This window comes from Oryza sativa, chromosome 6 (assembly GCF_034140825.1).
Source record: "Oryza sativa Japonica Group chromosome 6, ASM3414082v1".
In the NCBI taxonomy this organism is placed as follows: Eukaryota; Viridiplantae; Streptophyta; class Magnoliopsida; order Poales; family Poaceae; genus Oryza; species Oryza sativa.
The window spans coordinates 31256376-31277423 of record NC_089040.1 but is presented as its reverse complement, the minus strand read 5'-3'; the positions used below and the strand labels follow the sequence as shown (position 1 = coordinate 31277423).

At 41.6% G+C, this 21048-nt stretch overlaps 2 protein-coding genes across 2 annotated transcripts; one reads left to right on the top strand and one right to left on the bottom strand.

Moving 5' to 3' along the window:
- Positions 1-5161: 5161 nt before the first annotated feature.
- LOC136357053 (uncharacterized) lies at positions 5162-6782 on the top strand. The gene has a single exon (XM_066311783.1). It carries the CDS (start codon positions 5162-5164, stop codon positions 6767-6769), a length of 1608 nt encoding a protein of 535 aa, XP_066167880.1. The 3' UTR covers positions 6770-6782.
- Positions 6783-13696: 6914 nt separating this feature from the next.
- Positions 13697-20441, bottom strand: LOC136357052 (uncharacterized). Its single transcript, XM_066311782.1, has 4 exons — positions 20427-20441; positions 18098-20199; positions 14075-17969; positions 13697-13714 (listed from the first exon to the last, which is right to left on the bottom strand). Exons 1-4 carry the CDS (start codon positions 20439-20441, stop codon positions 13697-13699), a joined length of 6030 nt encoding a protein of 2009 aa, XP_066167879.1.
- Positions 20442-21048: the final 607 nt, after the last annotated feature.

Below are 21048 nucleotides of genomic sequence, written 5' to 3'. Positions count from 1 at the left end.
TGTAACATATCATATCCAGATTCGTAGTACTAGAATATGTCACATCCGGTCCTAGATTCGTTTTTATGAGACGGAGAGAGTATCTACCAAATTCTTGGCATGTTTTGGTATTACCAATTTTTTTTTGTAAGGTAGAGATTTATTATACATGTTTGGATTGCTACTAATATGTTGCCAAATGTTGATGATACAGAGAAGAAGACTCTAGATTAGTGCCAAATTGATCATAGGAATAGCCAAACAATTTGGCTTCAATCCAAACCTATACTATTACTATTGAAGGTACCAATAAATTGGCAGGGCACATTTTGGCATCAATCCAAAATGGTCATATATCAGATTTACTCCTTCAGTAAAAAAAAGTCTAACCTAAAATATCAAATTCGTTGTAATAGGATATATCATATCCTATCTTAGGTTGGATTTTTTTTAAGGAGAAAGTATCTACTTACTACTACTGTTTTTGTTTTATATTATAAGTTGATGTTGAACTTCTTTGGATTTAACCAAAATTTTAAAAATATAGTAATATTTTTAATTAAAATAAACATAGACATATTATCAAAATGTATATTTAATGTTAGATTTGATGAAGTTAATATGATGTTTTAGATGTTACTTTTTTTTTACAAACTTGATTAGAAAAATCAAAACAACTTGTAATATGAAAATGAATAGGGTAAATTAAGTCGATTAATTTCTTGACCATCATTTAGAAACTTCAAAATATTAATAGTAACCAATTTTTTTGTTTCAAAAGCTTAATATCGGCCTGTAGCCTAGTGGTTACAAGAGCCTCAGTAGCACCTAAGGTCCTGGGTTCGACTCCCCATGGGAGCGAATTTTCCAGGATTTATCGGCGTTGTGCTTTCAGTGGTAGGCGACGTACCCGTCAACAGCTAGGCGCCTGTGGTAACTTCGTCAATCTCTCCAGGATTTGCCGGCCCAGTCCAGCCTAGTCTTTGAAGATGCTCATAGGGGTAGGGTTTACTTCGTCAATCTCTCCAGGATTTGCCGGCCCAGTCCGGCCCAGTCTTTGAAGATGCTCATAGGGGTAGGGTTTGCGTGCGTGTGTTCATAGGGCAAAAAAAAGAGCTTAATATATAATTTGTTCTCATAGAATAAAAATTCTCTAGGAGATATTTTTACTACTACTGCATACTCCTTCCATTCAAAATTAAAAGAATCAATTTTTTTATTATAAATCTACACATAGTCTATATTTAGATTTGTTGTTGAAATTATTTTTTTTTTGGATGAAGGGTGTACTGTTACAGATACAGCAAGATTAAAAAGTCTTGCTGTGAGTAATACTGTTGCTGAATGTTTTTCCTCTGTTATTATTAATTTATATTATTATTGTCGATGGTAGGATTAGACCACGTATGCTAAATTGCTGGGTTTAGTCTCCGAACGAAATGGTAGTTATGTGTGCATAGTTGAAAATTGGATTTGGCTTCTTCAAAACCGAAACACGCTTAATTTTGACCTTAATGCAGGTACCGTCAATGGAAAAACCGCACGTGTCCTTTGATCACAAACAAAAGTCATTGTTCTCCTACTATAAATAGGACTGCATATGCTTGTCAGATGCGTAAAGTATATACTATCGGTTTAGCTTTCTAAAATCTCATTAATACTATGATATTATCATTGTTATTACTTTCCCTGTTTCACAATGTAAGTCATTTTAGCATTTTCCATATTCATCTTAATGTTTTTTTTAGAAATCATCTTGATGTTAATAAATCTATATAAATATATATAATGTGAAAAATACTAAAATGACTCACATTGTGAAACGGAGGAAGTATTATTTTAACCATCAACCCAACAGTACTCTCTCATTCTTCTGGTTTACTCTTCCTCATAAATTTTTCTCCCCATATTAATGAAAGCTATAGAAATTTTTAAATCCTTACCTTTTTTTTCTTTATGCCGAAGAGAGTATATACTGCAGAGTAGTATGTCATGTTCTTTTTATTATGATTTTTGTTCTTAATTTAGTGTGAAATTTATTATACCCTCCGTCCCAAAATACAACAACCTAAAACCGGATGTGACTACGCTATATTATAAGACGGAGGGAGGCGTTCCATTCAGTTATTGGTTGCTATATCATATGACAGAGGGAGTAGAACAGTAAATTGATACGGATGAAGTAGCTGGTAAGCACGTATAGGAGTAACTAATTGCAATCAAAGCGTTTGTGCTTACCAACCAGTATTAGGCTCTGTTTATTTCAGCTTAGGATTATTATAATCTAGATTACTGAGTCAGATTACTATAAGCTAGATTGTTATAATCTGTAGTAGAATAAGCGGTTAATTGTTTCTTTCCTACATTATTAGAGCCTAAATTATTGGGTTTGCAAGTCTAAAGAGGGAGTGGGTGGCATGGTGGGTAATTTTTCACCCAATAATCTGGAAAAAGCTCACCTAAATGAGCTTATTAGATTATAATAAGCTGTGCTCCAGATTATAATAAGCTACTTTAATAAGTTGTATGTTTCTTTCAGCTTACTCCCAATAATCTGGATTATAATAATCTCAAGCTGAAAGAAACATTGCCTTAGAAGCCATTATATTATTCAGCACATATTAGAAATCGATCATGACAAGTGAATATATATTTGAACCAGCTCGGTCAGTGTCATTAGTCGCACGGCAAACGGAAGTTTAAACGAACAGAGATTATAACTAGCTAGGTCTAGGTGGGCACAGGGACGATGTTCTTAATTAGGTCATTAGGTGAATCATCTCAAGAAGTTAAGTTAAGTCTGTTTATTTAATCCGGTCAAGGATTGCAACCGTAATAATGTGTTGACTACTCGTACATCCAGCTGCTAGCTTGCAAATATAAATTGTCGTGTCACATCCCAACGACAACCACACTCTGGCAGCAGCATCGTCGTAGAATTCAACATTGCACACTGCAGAGGTTGTTTCTTTTCGGTTTATTTTTTTCCCCATATGTAGTGGTCATACACAGCTGGTAGACTGATCTCGATATTTTGAAAAGGAAAAGGAGAAATATTCCTTGCATGTAGTAGTTGTTTGTATGTACTATACTGTTGCAATTCTCCCATTGGTGTATACAAATACGAAATTCATGTGTTTACTGTTGCACTATTATCTACAAAGGGCTACCAGAGCAGGTATAATAGCAGGCTATAAAGCCAGCTGTAAACATATTTTAAGTAGATAAATGAGGAGAGAGAAGAGCAGCGGGCTATAGACTGTAGCACAGACTCCAAGACGCTGTGTGTATGACAGATGGGACCAGATATTAATAGTGTACTATTGTATGAATGAGCTATTAGATTGGCTATAAATGAATTGGAGCTAGTATTTGGCTATACTATTAAACTTGCTCTCATTGTCGGGTTCCCAATCGACACTAGAATTTTAGCAATGATATGATAACTCATGGGAGGAGCCTTATAGCTAGGTAGGTGTTGCAGAGGTCTTTTTAGTCCCGGTTAAGATTATTAACCAGCAAAGACGACACATATTATTGCATGCTAAAACTATTAAACACAACTAAACATGTTGTATCAAGATAGATTTCCCATCTAAAGTATTATGGACACTGTAAAATCAACACTAGTCTCTCTAATCACTTTAGGGCCGTACCAAAAATAGGTTTCCCGTCTAAAGTATCGTGGATACAGTAAGACCAACACTGATAGTCTCCTCATTAATCAATGCCGATTAATACTGCCGACACTGATGGGGTATTATTAGTGTCAATCCTTGAACACATATAGATAAGATTGGTTTTTTCTTTATGGAGTTGTACTTGTGACTTGTGAGACACGCACTCCCTCCGTCTAAAAAATCAACTTTGTAATAGTATGTGACATATTCTAATATAACAAATATTGATATATAGGATATCTTATATTCAGAAGTACGGTGGTGGGTGGACGTTATCTGTGCTGGTTTTATGCAAATCAGCGCTGGTCAAGCGGTCTAATTAGTGGAGTCTTGTGGATGTGTTGGCATCATCATATTTATCACCATCTCATGCATACATCATTGCATCCATGTCGATTATACTCCCTCCATTCACAAAAGTTACACCTATTATTTTTGTCACCAAGAACAAGAAGAAATTAAATCATTTTAGATGTTACAAAATTAAGAAGTGAATGCAAGCATGCAACCAATGAGTATTTAGATGACTTCTTAGATACTAATCAAACATTTAATTTATTTTTTCATTTAAGTCTTGAATGTATAAAGACTATAAATAATAATAACTTATTTAGAAAAACTCAAAGTGAGATATTTCTAACTTTTATGGATGATGGAGGGAGTATATTCTTTTCATAGCATCGATGATCAACGATGGCCATGTGCGTGCGTGTCAATTAGAGTGTGAAATTGATTAAGAAGCAGGAGTAATACTGTACTACAGATGATTAATTAGTGCATGTGAAAAGGACTAGCCCTTGTGCCGCGTGATCCGGGCCGTCCGATGCCGATCCCATCCCAATATCCATCGTCGATTGGTCAGAGTCATTGGATTGACTAGTCCAGCCGGTATATGTACAAGTCAGCTCCGGTCTCCGACGACAAACCGACGTGGCCATGATGCCCCCTCCTTTTATATCCTTCCACGATTATTCTGCGATTCTGCATGCCATTGATGAGACCATTTTTAATTAGATAGCACGATTAACTTAATTTTACAAGTTAACATGGTCAAACAAGAGCTTTTATAGTAAATGTGATTGCCGGAAATGACGGAGCTAGGGTTTGGGCGACGCCCAGGCGATCGCGGGGCGGCGGCTATCTCCTGTGCTGTGAGATGGATTTGGATGGAGTTTATCTCCGATCTGCTAAGGAGGTCTGCAGGGTTTCTGCCTGCGTACGGAATATGTGGTGAGTTCTTGATCAAGTTGGATGGTCAGTTGATTTCTCGGTTGTTTTGGGAAGTATCTGCAATCTTTCATCTTTGGGAATGATTGGAATTGAGGAAGTGTGATCCGAGTCGGTTTCCTGGGGTGGTAATGATGCAGATTATGGACTCTGTTGAGAATCACTACATATATGAGGAAATAGGACGGCCAAAGGTAAGATTCAAAGATCAAAAGGTCCTTGCCAATCTAATATGCAAATTAGGGCTATTCCTCTCTCCGCAACTGAAAGGACCCATGTCTATTGTCGCCGGTGGGGGTGATTTAGGGATCGTTGGTGAAACGATTGCCCACCCGAAGCCGGCAGATAGCACCATGGCTGGTCCGATGAGTGCGGCACCGGATTCAAGGGCATTGTTTCCTGTGGAGGACGGCCATGAGGAGCAGGTTTCGTCACAGGCTTTGAAGATGGACACGGGCTCAGGAGATAATACTTTGAGGCCAGAGAAGTTTACTGAAGGAGAGATGAATGAGGAGGAGGAAGATGTAGTTGAAGTGATTCTTGAAGAAGGGGAAGTACAGGAGGCAGGACAGTGGACAATCCTTGCTAGATTCTACTCTCTGCGGGTGCCAAATCAGGCGGCTTTGTTTGATGATATGAGGAGAGCATGGAGATTGCGGGCTGACATGAGTTATAAATCCTTATGGGATAATATGTTCATCATAACTTTCAGTGCTGAAGGAGATTATGAGTTTGTCTTGAAAGGTGGTCCATGGATACATAGAGGTGATGCTCTATTGGTTGCTAGGTTTGATGGTCTGTCGAGGCCATCTGAAGTTCCACTGGAGACAGTCCCTATTTGGGTTAGAATCTATGACCTACCTTTAGTACTGATGATGAAAGCAAGAGGTGAATTATACGGCAGCAAATTGGGACAAGTTCGGGAGGTGGATGTGGGTGACGATGGGCGGAACAAACATGATTTCTTTAGGATTCGTGTGGACTTATCTGTCAAGCGTCCGTTAAAGTCGAAGTTGGCTATAAAGATGTTAGCACAGGGCAAAGAGGTCACAAAGCGTTTTGATCTTTGGTATGAAAGGGTGCCGCATTTTTGTTTCATATGTGGATATCTGGGACACTCTGACAAGGAGTGCAATAGGAAAGGAGTCAACAATGACCAGCCCTTCAAGTTTTCGGCAGAGTTAAGATGCTCCCCTCTAAAACCCTTTGAGAGGAAGGTGAGTAAGGTGAAAGTACCATCATCTTCAGGGGTGGTGCGTAACCTGTTCTTCAGGGGGGCAGGGAGTGCAAGTTCATTGTCCTCACGACAGAAACAAGGAGATCAGGGGGAGGACTTGGTTCCACCAAGAGTGGACGCTCATGATGGTTTTGAGTCTGCAAAGAAGGAAGGGGACACACAGATTGATGAACAGTTGGCGGGCTATGCAGAGAAAATGAAGGTGGGGGAGACAGAAGTACAGAAGGTTTCTCTCCCAGGAAGAGAGGGAGCAAGCCATAAACGTGGACCTGAGATTCGGTTGGATGGTGTGGAAGATACAACTTCATTACCTTCTTGTGAGATGATACCGGCTATTAAGACTATAAGTCAGCAAGCTTCCTACGGTGATGAATTGTCTGAAGATTGCAGTGGAGAGGACAGGAGGGAACCTCAAACACAGGGTGCAACAAAGAAGTCAGGGAGAGTCATGCAAGCTCTGCTGGAATATCAACAAATGGTGGAAGAAAGCAGCAAATCTGTGTTTGAATCGGGCGTTTCTTCACGGGCACTGAAGAGAGCCAGGAAGACTGAAGGGGTAGTAACCGGGAAGGAGAAGGAGGCAACCAGCCCTGGGGCCGCTGGTCAACTGACGGGACCGATGGTCGGGTCCCGTCAGGAGCAATGAATTGCATGGCTTGGAACTGTCGCGGTATCGGGAACGCTGCGTCAGTTCATGACCTTTGCGCCTTGGTTAAGGAGGCGGGTTCCCATATCGTGTTTCTCAGTGAGACAAGACAAAAGGTCGATAGAGTTAAACGTCTGCGATCAAGATTGGGCCTCAAGGGTTTTGTGGGGGTTAACTATGAGGGGATGAGCGGGGGTCTTGCTTTGTTTTGGCATGAATCTATCCACATGGAAATAATTTCTATTAATGAAAGATTTATTGATGCGTATGTGCGTCTGTCCTCGGATGGTCCTTTGTGGCATGTGACTTTTGTGTACGGTGAACCACGAGTGGAAAATCGATGCAGGATGTAGGCTCATCTAAATGCTCTTAAACAGACTTCCTCTCTGCCGTGGCTTGTCGTAGGGGATTTTAATGAAGCTCTATGGCAATTTGAGCATACTTCTGTTAGGAAAAGGAGTAATGCCCAAATGCAGGCGTTTAGAGATGTGTTACAGACTTGTCAGCTGGTAGACTTGGGTTTTTCAGGGGTACCTCATACGTATGATAATAAGCGACAAGGTTCAGCCAATGTAAAGGTTCGGCTGGATAGAGCTTTGGCAGATGAAAGTTGGAGGGATATTTTTACCAATGCACAGGTGGTCCATCTGACTTCGCCATGTTCTGATCATTCTCCCATCCTAGTTAAGTTTACAACCGGGAGTGATAGACAGTGCCGTGCTAAATGCCTGCACTATGAGATATGTTGGGAACGTGAACCAGCAGTCCAGGACATAGTTAAGGATGCTTGAGTAGAGTCAGATGAGATGTTGCATCTGGGGGATATTAGCAAAGCTTTGAAAAGGGTTATGGGGGCTCTTCAGTCTTGGAGTAAGGTGAAGTTTAAGAACATTGGTAGAGAGCTAGAAAAGGCAAGGAAACATCTGGCAATGTTAATGGAATGAAATGCTGACAGTAGAGAGATCCGTCAGGCCTTAGACCGCATGAATGAACTGTTGTATAGAGAGGAGATGCTTTGGCTGCAAAGATCAAGGATTAGTTGGTTGAAAGAGGGGGATCGCAACACAAAGTTCTTTCATAGTAAAGCGGTGTGGAGGGCAAAAAAGAATAGGATCTCTAGGCTCAGGGCTAGTGATGGTACTATTCATAATACGGCAACAACTATGGAAAAGTTGGCTACTGATTACTTCAAGGAGATTTACAAAGCAGACCCAAATCTCGATCAGGCAAGTGTGTCCCAGTTGTTTCAGAAGAAGGTTACTGCAGCGATGAATGAGAACTTATGCAAGGAATTTACAGATGAAGAGATAGCCGATGCCCTCTTCCAGATTGGCCCATTGAAGGCCCCTGGGCCTGACGGATTCCCAGTGAGATTCTACCAAAGGAACTGGGCTACTATCAAGTCTGATGTGGTGGCGGCAGTGAAGGAATTTTTTCATTCAGGAATCATGCCAGAAGGGGCAAATGAAACTGCTATTGTGTTGATCCCAAAAATTGATCAGCCTGTGGAGCTGAAAGACTTTCGCCCTATCAGCTTATGCAACGTTCTATATAAAATCGTCTCTAAATGCTTGGTAAACAGACTTCGGTCGATTTTGGATGAGTTGATCTCGGTTAATCAAAGTGCCTTCGTGCCAGGAAGACTGATAACGGATAACGCACTCCTTGCTTTCGAGTGTTTTCACTTTATCCAGAAGAACAAACACCAGAACAAGGCAGCTTGCGCTTATAAGCTTGATCTCTTGAAGGCTTATGATAGTGTGGACTGGGTCTTTTTGGAGCAAGCCATGTACAAGTTGGGTTTCGCTCACTGATGGGTTAAGTGGATTATGGAGTGTATAACCACGGTGAGATTCGTTGTTAAATTCAATGGAACCCTCCTCGATACATTCGCTCCAACTCGTGGCCTACGTCAGGGAGATCCGTTATCGCCTTTTCTGTTTTTGTTTGTTGCGGATGGGCTCTTGTTATTGCTGGATGAGAAGGTAAATCAGGGGAATTTAACTCCGGTTAAAGTGTGCTGATCTGCACCAGGGATATCACATCTGTTATTCGCTGATGACATGCTTTTATTCTTCAAAGCAGAAGTCGAGCAGGCAGAGACAATCAAGTCAGTTCTTGGCCAATATGCTGCAGGGACTGGGCAGTTAATTAACCCACTGAAGTGCTCTATACTGTTTGGTGAGTCTTGCCCAGCAGATACCCAAACTGCGATCAGGAATTGCTTACAGCTTGGGAATAAAAGCTTTGAGGATAAATATCTGGGTTTTCCAACGCCAGAGGAAAGAATGAGTAAAGGTAAATTCCAAAGTTTACAAGAGAAGATTTGGAAAAGAATCATCATGTGGGGAGAGAATTTCCTATCAAGTGGGGGAAAGGAAATTATGCTAAAAGCAGTCATCCAAGCCATACCGGTGTATGTTATGGGCTTGTTTAAGCTTTCTAATTCTGTTTGTGAGGATCTTAATAAAATTTCTCGTAGTTTCTGGTGGGGTGCTGATAGAGGCAAGAGGAAAACATATTGGCGATCCTAGGACCAGCTGGTAAAACCTAAGCAAAACGGTGGTCTGGGTTTTAGAGACTTTAGATTGTTTAACCAAGCTCTCTTGGCTAGACAAGCATGGCGGCTGATTGACAGGCCGGAAAGTCTCTGTGCTCGGGTGTTGAGGGCTAAATACTACCCTTCTGGTTCCTTAATTGACAACTGCCTTTGGGGGAAATGCTTCACCCAGATGGCGAGCAATAGAGTATGGTCTTGAGTTGCTAAAGAAAGGCGTTATATGGAGGGTGGGTAATGGTCACTCAATCAGAATCTGGCGTGATCCGTGGCTGCCGAGGAATCACTCGCGAAGACCTATTACTGTGAGAGGTAATTGTAGAACCAAATGGGTTGCAGATTTAATGGGAGTGGATGGTACATGGGATGAACAGGTGGTTAAGAGGATCTTCTGGCCAGTGGATGCTGAGTTGATCTTGACAATCCGACCCTCGGCAAGAGCAGAGGAAGACTTCTTAGCCTGGCATCCGGATAAGTTGGGTATTTTCTCGGTGAGATCGGCTTACAAACTCGCTCTTCAGCTAGCAGCTATTGACAATGGGTCGGGGTCCTCTGAAGCTGAAATATCCAAGGCATGGAATTTGGTTTGGAAATGCAATGTACCGCAAAAAGTCAAGGTTTTCACCTGGAGAGCTGCAACCAATAGCCTTGCAACTATGGAAAACAAGAATAAGAGGAAGCTTGAAGCTTCTGGCACCTGCGGTATCTGCGGGGTGGAGGCAGAGGACGTTGCACATGCTCTCTGTCGATGTCCGCAAGCAAAAAAGCTGTGGGATGCTATGCAAGTAGTAGGGAAGGGAGCAAAGGACATTGTCGGAAACTGTACAGGAGCAGACTGGATACTAGATCAGTTGAAGATAGTTCCGCGGGAAGAACATGCTATGTTCCTGATGGTGTTGTGGCGTATTTGGTATGTTCGTAACGAGATCACACATGGTAAAAATCCTCCCCCTGTTGGAGTGTCTAAGAGATTCCTTGAAAGTTATATCTCGTCCTTACTGGAAGTTAGACAGTGCCAATCGATAAATTTAATTAAAGGGAAGCATATCGTCCAGTATAGCAGAATGCCGAAAATGAAGGATCCATCTGCTTCAACCCCAGCGATTCTGAGATGGGAGAAACCAAATCAGGGATGGATGAAGCTCAACGTAGATGGGTCGTTTGATGCCAGCTCCGGTAAGGGGTGTATTGGTGCAGTGCTGAGGAATAGCCAAGGAGAAGTAATTTTCTCTGCCTGCGGTTTTCTTGATCATTGCAGTGGTCCTTTGGAGGCGGAGCTTCTAGCTTGCAAAGAAGGGATTAATATGGCTCTTCAATGGACTCTGCTACCCATCGTTGTGGAGCTAGATTGTTCTGTAGCAGTGAAGCTTATTTCCTCGGTCAGTAAGGGGAGATCAGAAGTGGCGTTTATCGTCAGAGACAGAAGTGGCGTTTATCGTCAGAGACATCAAACAGTTGATGTTTGGGAACAGGGAGATTATCATCAAGAAGATACACCGTAATCAGAATGGTTGTAGCCATATTTTAGCCAATAAGGGTCGGTGTGAGTATTGCACCGAATTTTGGCCTGATGATAGTTGTAATTTTTTAGCGGCCCTCGTTAACGAGGAGCTAGTTTCTGAGTAATATAATCTCCTTTTCCCCGCAAAAAAAACTTAATTTTACACACACGTTTAACTATTATTTTTATAATCTCGATCGAAATCCTCAAAATAAGACTTTATTCAGCTGTAAAATGCTAACGTCGTCGATTGAGGTATTATTTTTTTGAGAATACGCGAAAAAGAACTACGCTTCAAACCTTCAAAAGAAGCCGATCGATCGAGGCATTCTGATAGCTATTCCAACATCGTCGTGGCATGCTGCATAGAGAAACACCCAGGAGTCTTCCGTCTAACTTTGGGCTAGACGAACTAGGTTTGAAACCTCACCCCTTCTAATTATTTGATATTAGTTTCTTTCCTAATATTCGTGTTTTTTTTATGCTACATGCATGTAGGTAGTTCCAGGCTTTCCAAAGTTGCTGTTAGTTAGATCGATCAATATAATGCAACTTTAATTAGTTTGTTGCCTTTTATTCTTCTCCTCCGGTCTCCTCCTTTTTCCGTGCATTTGCGTGTGTCTTAATCAAATCCTTCGATAGGTCACGCTAAATCTAGACGCATCCTTTTTATGTCTAAAATCAAAATTAATTAGAAGTTGGTTTTTATAAGATGAAGGGTTATGTAATGTGCACGGCCTACTCCTACTTGATAAGCCGTGTGGCAAATGGTCAAATTGATAATAATTGGTAGGAATTATCAATCTGATGACGCGCAGATGTTTTTGATGCTTGATTAGGAAAAGTTTGATTAAACTTGTCAAATTTTGGCCATCAATTTTATATTAGAGTATATGCATAAATATAATATATTTGTGATACTATGATGATTCTTTTCAAGCCAAATATATATATATATATTCTTTAAAAACAACTTAAAATGTGAGAAATAAGTGATGGTCATAATTTCAAAAGTTTAATTAAATCATAAATATCTATAACCAGAAGAGCATGCACTAATATATATATTTGTCGATCGAAATTAATGGAGCTGATGCATGATACATTGAGACGTGCGGTCAACTCGATCGATTATTGCATCATATATTATCGTCCTGCATGTGCTTCAGCGGTCAAGGCTGGAGGGCTAGTGTCCTAGCTACCAGCTTCCTACGCATGCATTGCCACATGGAAAACGAACACGTGTATGTAAAAAGATTTATTAACTTAGATTTCTGTAAATAATTACAGATATGTTTGACCACTTGCTCCTAAGTAATCCCTCCATTTGTTTCTTAAAAAAAATAATCCCTCCATTTCAAAATGTAAGTGTTCCTCTAGTAGTAACTAAGACACAAAACAATATTTTATTTTAATCATTTTTTTAACAAAAGCATAATTTTTTTTATACATCAATATATTGAAGAAAATAGCATACAACTGTGATACGCCAGGGTGGTCATCAGGGAGTAGGGAGAGGGCATAGCCCATCACATAAGAAGCTATAGTCTTTTAATCAATTCAGTGGTCAAAATTTAGATTTTGAATTGCTTAAATTTTCTTCTCAAGTATACAATCTGCTGAAGATATATAAATCTTTTTTTTCATTGAAATCGGTGTCCTAGACATGCTTATATTGAAGTAGTAAAAATTTTGAATACTATAAATTAATGCTTATATCTCATGGTGTAGGGATGCCTCCTCCGGTCCATCATCTAAGCTCGAAAAAACCCCACCATACCTTCCATCCCCCCTAAGGCTCAACCCCTTTGCCTCTTAACCCATGAAATCATTTCTTTTTTGTTTCTTTCTTTTCCCTGGTTTCTTTTGTTTTTTTCTCCCTTCCATGGCATTATCCGGTATGGCTGGTTGCGTTGTGTAAACAAATTCTTATTCTTCAAATATAATGACGTGCAATCCTTTTGTGCGTTCGGAAAAAACCCATGGAATCTAACTTATTGTATTCATAGTTATAATTACCATATTCAAGTCATTACCAGAGGATGAAAGGTGCTCATCAGAGAATAGGAGGTACATGAACTTCCATGTATATCCACGTTCGTGAATTCGGCTTGACTTTTTTTTTGGTTTGTTGGAACCATGCCACCCTATATTTGTAAAATTTGAGATATGCTACCCGTATCTCAATGACATGTAGGACCCACATGAGTCAATAACATGTGGGTCAGGGTGGCATATCACAAATTTTGTAAATTTTGTGTGGCATGGTTCAAATTGTCCCCTTTTTTTTAAGGATTACAGGTGACTAAAATCTAGCAATATCCTCTGCACTGGTTACTCTGGGAGTAGTTAGTTTCACTTATTATTATTTTTTCGAATAAGAGTTTCACTTATTAATTAGGCCACGGCAATTTGGTAATGAAACTAATTATTAATCACGCGGAGTTTTTTGCTTCACCGTTTAATTAATTGGATGTCGATCTCAAGGATCTGATAGAGCTAGCACATGATGATGTATATACTACCTCCGTTTTTTAATAGATGACGTCGTTGATTTTTTCTCACATGTTTGACTATTCATCTTATTTAAAAAATTGACGTAATTATAATTTATTTTGTTATGAGTTGTTTTATCACTCATATTACTTTAAGTGTGATTTATATCTTATACATCTATATAAAATCTTTGAATAAAATGAATGGTCAAACATGTGATAAAAAGTCAACGGCGTCATCTATTAAAAAATGGAGGGAGTATATCGATGCCGACAAGGCGAGATGGATCAGGTTTTCCAAATGTTCAGATTTGTGAGCCCCAGCAATTAATCATGCATATATATGCATTTGGTTTCATACGATACACACGTTGTCAAACACATGGATGACCCTGCTCCGGAACGCAATAGCAAAAGAAAAAAAAAGTCTCATTTCTTTCTTTATTAATGCTTTGAAGTTGTTGCGTATTAGCCTAGATATATATGTAATTAAGTTGTCATAATTTTATTGTGCACCCAGATGGCAGGACTAATACGCAACGAAAGAGAAGTTGCAGGAGTTAAAGGCAACTTCTTTTTTGCGGGGGGAAAGAAATATATTACTCACTCATAAAGTTCTCGCTTAATAAATGTGAGATAAGATTACAACTCTCTCCCAACCAAAATCCAGCAAGAAAATCAGCTCTAGCCGTATTTGCAAGATGATGGCTAATGCAATTCTGGCTACGACATATTTTCTTAATAGAAATCACCCTTTCACCCACAAGCAGATGCCTCACTTCATGAATGATGTTGGCTAGAACAGAAAAATCTCTACCGGTACCCTGCAGAAGCTGGACCACTGAGGCACAATCTGTTTCCACCTGAATCGGAAGCAAAGTCCAATGGATCGCCAGCTTAAGCCCTTCAACACAGGCACGCAGCTCTGATTCTAGCGGGTTGTTGCATCTTTCAAGGGGTTTGCAAGAAGTGAAGATGATATCACCAGCGCTATTCCTGAGGATCATTCCAAGACCCCCCTTACCGGAGCTAGCGTCAAAGGATCCATCCACATTTAATTTCATCCAGCCATCTTTTGGTCTCTCCCAGCATGGTTGGTGATTGTTAAGCACTCGATATTTAGGCCCTCCTTTCAGAGGTACAGTCCTCACCACATGCTTTTCTTTTACCAGGTCAGCCTGAGGAGCTTGTCGGATCTGGAACAGTAAATCGACATAGCTCTGTATAAATCTCTGTGACGTCTCCGTCGGCGGGGCTGACTTGCCATGTATTAGCTCATTCCTCACGTACCAGTTGCGCCACAGAGTCATCAAGAACATGGCCTGTTCATATTCTGGAATTTTTTCAAGGCAATCAAACAGCCAAAACCTTCCTAAAACAGAGGCCTTTATATCTACTGAAACACTTCCCGATTTATGCATACATGACCAAAGCTGGCTAGCTTGAATGCACCTGCAGAGAGCATGAGCATCGTCTTCATTTTCCCTGTCGCAGATTTGGCACATATCAGATTGTTCCAATTTTCTCTTCTTTTTATTTACCATGGTCGCCAGGCAGTTGGAGGCCACCCTCCAAGCAAAGATTTTGACCTTTTGAGGAACCTTGCATTTCCAAATCATCTCCCATGCTTTGTTAATATTATTTGTCCCAGAGCTAGAACTTTCTTCTATATTCACTAACTGAGCTGCCAATCTGTAAGCGCTTCGAACTGAGAACATACCGTTCTTATTAGGGTGCCAGGCAATGAAGTCTTCCTCCGATCTTGAAGAAATGCAGATGTTCAGTATAACCTCTGCATCCAAATTATGGAAATACTGATGGATTTTCGGCACATCCCAGGATCCATCTTCTGTAATTAGGTCAGACACCCACTTTAGTCTGCAGTTTGCTTTCCCAGTGATTGGTCTTCTTGAGTGATCTCTTGGCAGCCATGGATCCCGCCAGATCCGAATTGAATTTCCATTACCCACTCTCCAAATAATGCCCTTTTTTAACAAATCTAGGCCATACTCAATGCTTCTCCATGCTGGGGACGAGTTACTCCCAAAGGAAGTGTCAATCAGGGAACCATGGGGGAAATATTTTGCTTTAAGAACTCTAGCACACAGGCTATCTGGGTATGTTATCAACCTCCATGCTTGCCGGGCCAGAAGTGCCTGGTTGAAAAGCCGATAGTCTCTGAAACCAAGGCCACCCAAGCTTTTTGGTTTCGTTAACGAATCCCAGGCTTTCCAATGCATTTTTCTCTGGCCGTTCATGGAATCCCACCAAAAGTTATTTGTTAGTTTCGTTAGATCATCAATAACAGATTCAGGTAATTTAAAAATCCCCATCACATATACTGGGATGGCTTGAATCACAGCCTTGATCAACACTTCTTTTCCACCCGTGGAGAGATGGTTCTCACCCCATTGGATCACTCTTTTCCAAATCTTAGCTTGCAGACTCTGAAAACGTCCTTTGTGCATCCGTCCCTCCGGGGTAGGAAATCCCAGATATCTATCTTCAAACCTGTCTCTTTCCACTTGTAAAATTTCTGATATAGCCTCACTGACAGCCGGGGTCGAGGCTCCTCCCATGAGGATAGAACATTTGGCTGGGTTAATTAATTGTCCAGTGCCCATGGCATAGGATGAGAGCACTTCTTTTACCACTTCCGCCTCTCTTTGGTGTGCTTTAAAGAATAAGAGGGTATCATCAGCAAAGAGTAAGTGGGAAATTCCAGGGGCAGCTCTGCAGACTTTAAAAGGGGTCAAAGAATTCTGGGCCACCTTTTCCTTCAGCAGCAATGACAGTCCATCTGCCACGAACAAAAATAGGAAGGGCGAGAGAGGATCTCCTTGCCTTAAACCTCTAGTTGGAGCGAATGATTGAAGTAGGGTTCCATTGAATTTTACCATGTATCTCACCGAGGTAACACACTTCATAATCCAGTTAACCCATCGGCGAGCAAAACCCAACTTATTCATTGCCATCTCCAAGAAACGCCAATCCACCCTGTCGTAGGCTTTTGATAGATCCAGTTTATATGCACAAGCTGCGTGGTTTGCCTTCTTGTTCTTTTGCATAGCATGGAAACATTCAAAGGCTAAGAGAGCGTTGTCAGTTATCATTCTTCCCTGCACAAAGGCACTTTGTTCCACAGAAACAAGATCATCTAGGATCGGTCTCAATCTGTTAACCAGGCATTTGGATACCACTTTGTAGACAACATTACATAAGCTTATCGGCCGAAAGTCTCGCAAATCTACTGGTTGTTCCTTCTTAGGGATAAGAACAATGGCCGTATCATTGACCCCTTCAGGCATCAGTCCAGTTTGGAAGAAACGGCGAACTGCACCGATTATATCAGCTTTAATTGTGCCCCAGTTGCGCTGATAGAACCTGGCTGGAAAGCCATCTGGACCAGGTGATTTCAGGGGCCCAATTTGGAAAATTGCCTGAGAAATTTCATCCTCCGTAAAATCCTCACAAAGCTTCTCATTCATGATATCCGTAACCTTTTCCTGGATAAGACGAGTAACGGTTTCAGGATTAAGATTTGGATCAGCAGTGTACACATCCTGAAAATATTCAGTTGCCATGCTCTCCAACTTCATTGTCGAACTGTGAACAGTTCCATTTGCATCCCGTAGTTTGGAGATTTTATTCTTCTTTGCTCTCCATACTGCCTGGCTATGAAAAAATTTCGTATTTCGATCCCCATCCTTTAGCCAATTAACTCTGGACCGCTGCAGCCACAGCATTTCCTCTCTGTACAACAGCTCGTTCATATGGTCTGTCGCATTGCGAATTACCGTTCTGTCGGCGTTTGATTCTATAAGTTCCGCCAATTTTTTCCGAGCCTTCTCCAGTTCTCTTCCTACATTTTTCACTTTGGCTCTGCTCCAAGATCGCAGCGCTGTCATGACCTTTGCCAGGGCTTTGTTGATGTCTTCGAGATCAGCCTTTTCTCCCGCAACTACCCAGGCTTCCTCAATTACCTGGGTAGCTTCTGGTTCCCTCTCCCACACAATCTCATAATGGAGGCATTTCTGACGAAGTTGGTGGGGATCTTTCACTACCAGGTTCAGCAAAATTGGGCAGTGATCAGAACATGGGGAGACAAGATGCACAACCTGAGCGGTAGAGTATATATCTCTCCATTTATCATCTGCCACTATTCGATCAAGCCTAACTTTAACATTCCTCCATCCCTCCCTCTTATTATCATAAGTGTGTGATACACCTTTAAATCCCAGATCATGTAATTCACAATCTTGCAGGACATCACGGAAATCCTGCATTTGGGGTTCACCCCGTGGGGTTCTTGAGAAGTGTTCAAACTGCCACATAGTTTCATTAAAATCACCAATGACGGCCCAGGGCAAGGACGAAGATTGGTGGATTGTTCTCAGCAACGACCACATTCGATGTCTATTCTCAACACGGGGTTCACCATACACAAAAGTAACATGCCACTGTGGTTCCTCTGGGGACAATTGCACATACGCATCAATATATCTTTTATTAATATCTTTGACATCGACTAAAACAGACTCATCCCAATACAAGGCAAGACCACCACTCATACCTTCACTGCTAACACCAGTAAAACCCCTAAGACCCAGTCTCCCTCTTAAGCGACTCATCTTCTCCACACTTTGTCTAGTTTCACATAGAAAAACCAGTCGGGAACTCGCCTCCTTTGATAAGGCACACAGATCTCGAACTGACGCAGGGTTCCCCATCCCACGGCAGTTCCAGGCTAGGCAACTCATTTCTCCTGGCGAGACCCTCTCATAGGTCCCGCCAGTTTACCAGCAGCCCCTGGGCTGGTTGCTTCCATGTCTTCCACGCCAATGTTTGCCTCCACTCCCTTCTTGAGCCTCTTCATTGCCCGTGTTGAGCTTGCCGTTTCCTCCGCTCCTCTCTGGCCATACTCCAAAACAGCCTGCTGGACAATGCCTGAGCTCTTTGTTGTCGGCAAAGCTTTCCTCTTTGTTGGGCTTCCAAATTCTTCAGTAGAGCCATCTCCAAAGGAAACTTGCTGTACATTCAGGTCTCTAATTGCTGGGATCATCTCCATTGAAGGTATTGAGCTGGTTTCCTTACTAACCAAATCCTTGCCCTTCTTCTGTCCAAGGCTTGACACCTCCGAGACGTGCAGCATATTTGTCTGGTCAGCAAGTTGACTATCTATTGAGTCTTCACCTTTTCCTTCTCTAATATCAAAACCATCAAAAGCATCCACCCTTGTGGGTTGATCTTCATATCTCTTAGCATCCTGTCTAATACCCGCTGACGAAGAACTCACACTTCCTGGGCCCCTGAAAGACAATTTTCTCTGAACACCTTGAGAATGAACTGCTTTTACTTTACCCACTTTTCTCTCAAAGGGTTTTAAGGGCGAACAACGGAGTTCAGCAGAAAATACTAAAGGCTCATTCTCATTTGTCAGTCTCTTTTCGCATTCTTTATCTGAGTGTCCGATAAACCCACAGAAGAAACAAAAGTGTGGGACTCTTTCATATCGAAGGTGAAATCTGCGAGTCTCCTCTTTGCCTTGCACCTTTATCTTAATAGCTAGCATTCTTCTTAGGGGGCGATTGACTGGGAGATCCACCCGTATACGGAAGAAATCATGCTTATTGCATCCATCCTCCTGGACATCCACTTCGCGAACTTTGCCCATCTTACTGCCATAGAGTTCACCTCTTGCTCTGTTCATCATAACTAGGGGAAGGTCATAGATCCTGACCCAAATAGGGACTGTATCCAAGTTCACCATGGAAGGGTTTAACAAGCCATTAAACTCCGCCACCAATAAAGCATCTCCTCTGTGCAACCATGGACCTCCTTGCAGCACGAAATTATAGTCCCCTTCTGCATTAAAAGACACAATGAAGAGGTTATCCTTTAGGGACTTGTAACTCATCTCCGCCCGCAAACGCCATGCTCTTCTCATATCCTCAAACAGAGCCGACTGATTAGGAAACTTGAGCGAGTAGAACCTCGCTAGGATCGTCCATTGACCGGCCTTCTGAACTTCGTTCTCTTCGATTTCAATTTCAACCGCATCCTCCTCCTCATCGACAACCTCTCCTTCAGTGAAAACTGTAGGGCCTTGACTGCTCAGGTTATTACTTGCCAACCCACCATCATGATTTCCAGACGATGGCAGCACTCTTGAACCTGTTGCCTGATCATGTATCCCATCCACGCTTTGATTCAGAACTAGTACAGCTTGGAGTTCAGATTCCAACCTGCTCCCTGGGGGCAACGACGACGCACCGGAAGGCTTCGGGTGGGCAACTATCGCATTGATAGTCCCTTGATCACCCCCACCCTCGGCAGCCGCCATGACCTTAAGCACAAGGGCTAGATGACCGAACCCTAGATTGAAACCTGCACTAGATATCTGTGACCCGAGAGATATTTTTGATTTTATCCCTTCCTTGTACCTGAATTTATACCCCAGCAGCTCCGAGTCCTTTTCTTTCACGGTTGATCGCCAAAACAGATCCACATCAATGATATCTTTGGTGTGACCCCTGTAGAACTTGCCGTACCAGAATTTGACAACAGGCGTAATTCTACCAAACTTCATATCCGCCCTCCTCCTCGGATTAGGATTCCATTGTCCCATGATAAGCCTCCATCCTGCCCGATGTCGAAAAGCATTAGGCCAGATCCAACCAGAACCAGCACGATTAACCTGATCACCAACCCAATTACAGATCGCAGACGTGACCTCCGCAGACTTTCTGAGCAGATCGGAGAGAACCTCCATCCAGATCCTCCTTTCATGGGAGGAGAAGGCTGCCGCAACCCAGTCGCCTGGGTGCCGCCCAGACCCTAACTCACGCCAAAACATGTTTGTACAAGTTAAAGGCAACTTGAAAACAATATAGGAGTATATGACCACCAATCAAACTTAAATCACTGAAATATCGCTTACCTTTCATACATTCATCAGTTGTCTGGATAAGAGTGGATAAAAAGAAAACCTAATAAATGTTAATGTGATGAATTTGATGACAATGACCCCGAGTTATTTTTTCAAAACACGGAAGATGCTCACATACATTGATGCACATACACGCGCACCACCTATAACCATACCGGAGAGACTGTCATTTCTCAATATTGACAAATTTATTACCACAGATAGCAACAATAAAATTTAAAAAATAATTAATCGTAAATACGAGCACGTGCATCAGATATAAAACTTAATAAAAACTTAGATTGATAGAGTTACAGTTTTTTTTAACCCCGCAGTGTATACTTGTATTAAAGGAGAGGAAGCCACTGTATAGTAGCCTTGAGGCTAAGAGTTACCGTTCTAGTCAGGGGCGGATCCAGCGTGGGGCGGCGGGGTCTCGAGCCTCCACTACTACTGATGTAAAGACTATGAGAGCCCCCACAAAGACCCCACTAAAATTTTTTACCATATATAACTTTATCTAGTTTGTTTAGACCTCATTGCTATTTCTTTATTGATCCGCCACTGATTCTAGTTCATGACACCATAAGTTATCGATGTGATCCGCCACTGATTCTAGTTCATGACAGCATAAGTTATGGATCACATCGATAAAAACATATGCCGGTTTAGTTCTCAACCGCTGTACTAATTCTTTAGCTGGTTTCAAACAAAATAGGACAAGCATATAAAGATGCGATGGAATTTGAAAACATAAGATGCCAAGTGGCATATCTCTACTGTTTTGCCAGTTTGTCC

What these genes read in the sequence shown, in the direction of transcription:
- LOC136357052 (XM_066311782.1), bottom strand. An exon ending in CTGGCGGGACCTATGAGAGG is followed by an intron (nt 17,970 to 18,097) that starts GTCTCGCCAGGA and finishes ATGTGAAACTAG; the next exon opens with ACAAAGTGTGGAGAAGATGA.
- LOC136357053 (XM_066311783.1), top strand. Translation starts at nt 5,162, where the DNA reads ATGTCTATTGTCGCCGGTGGGGGTGATTTAGGGATCGTTGGTGAAACG.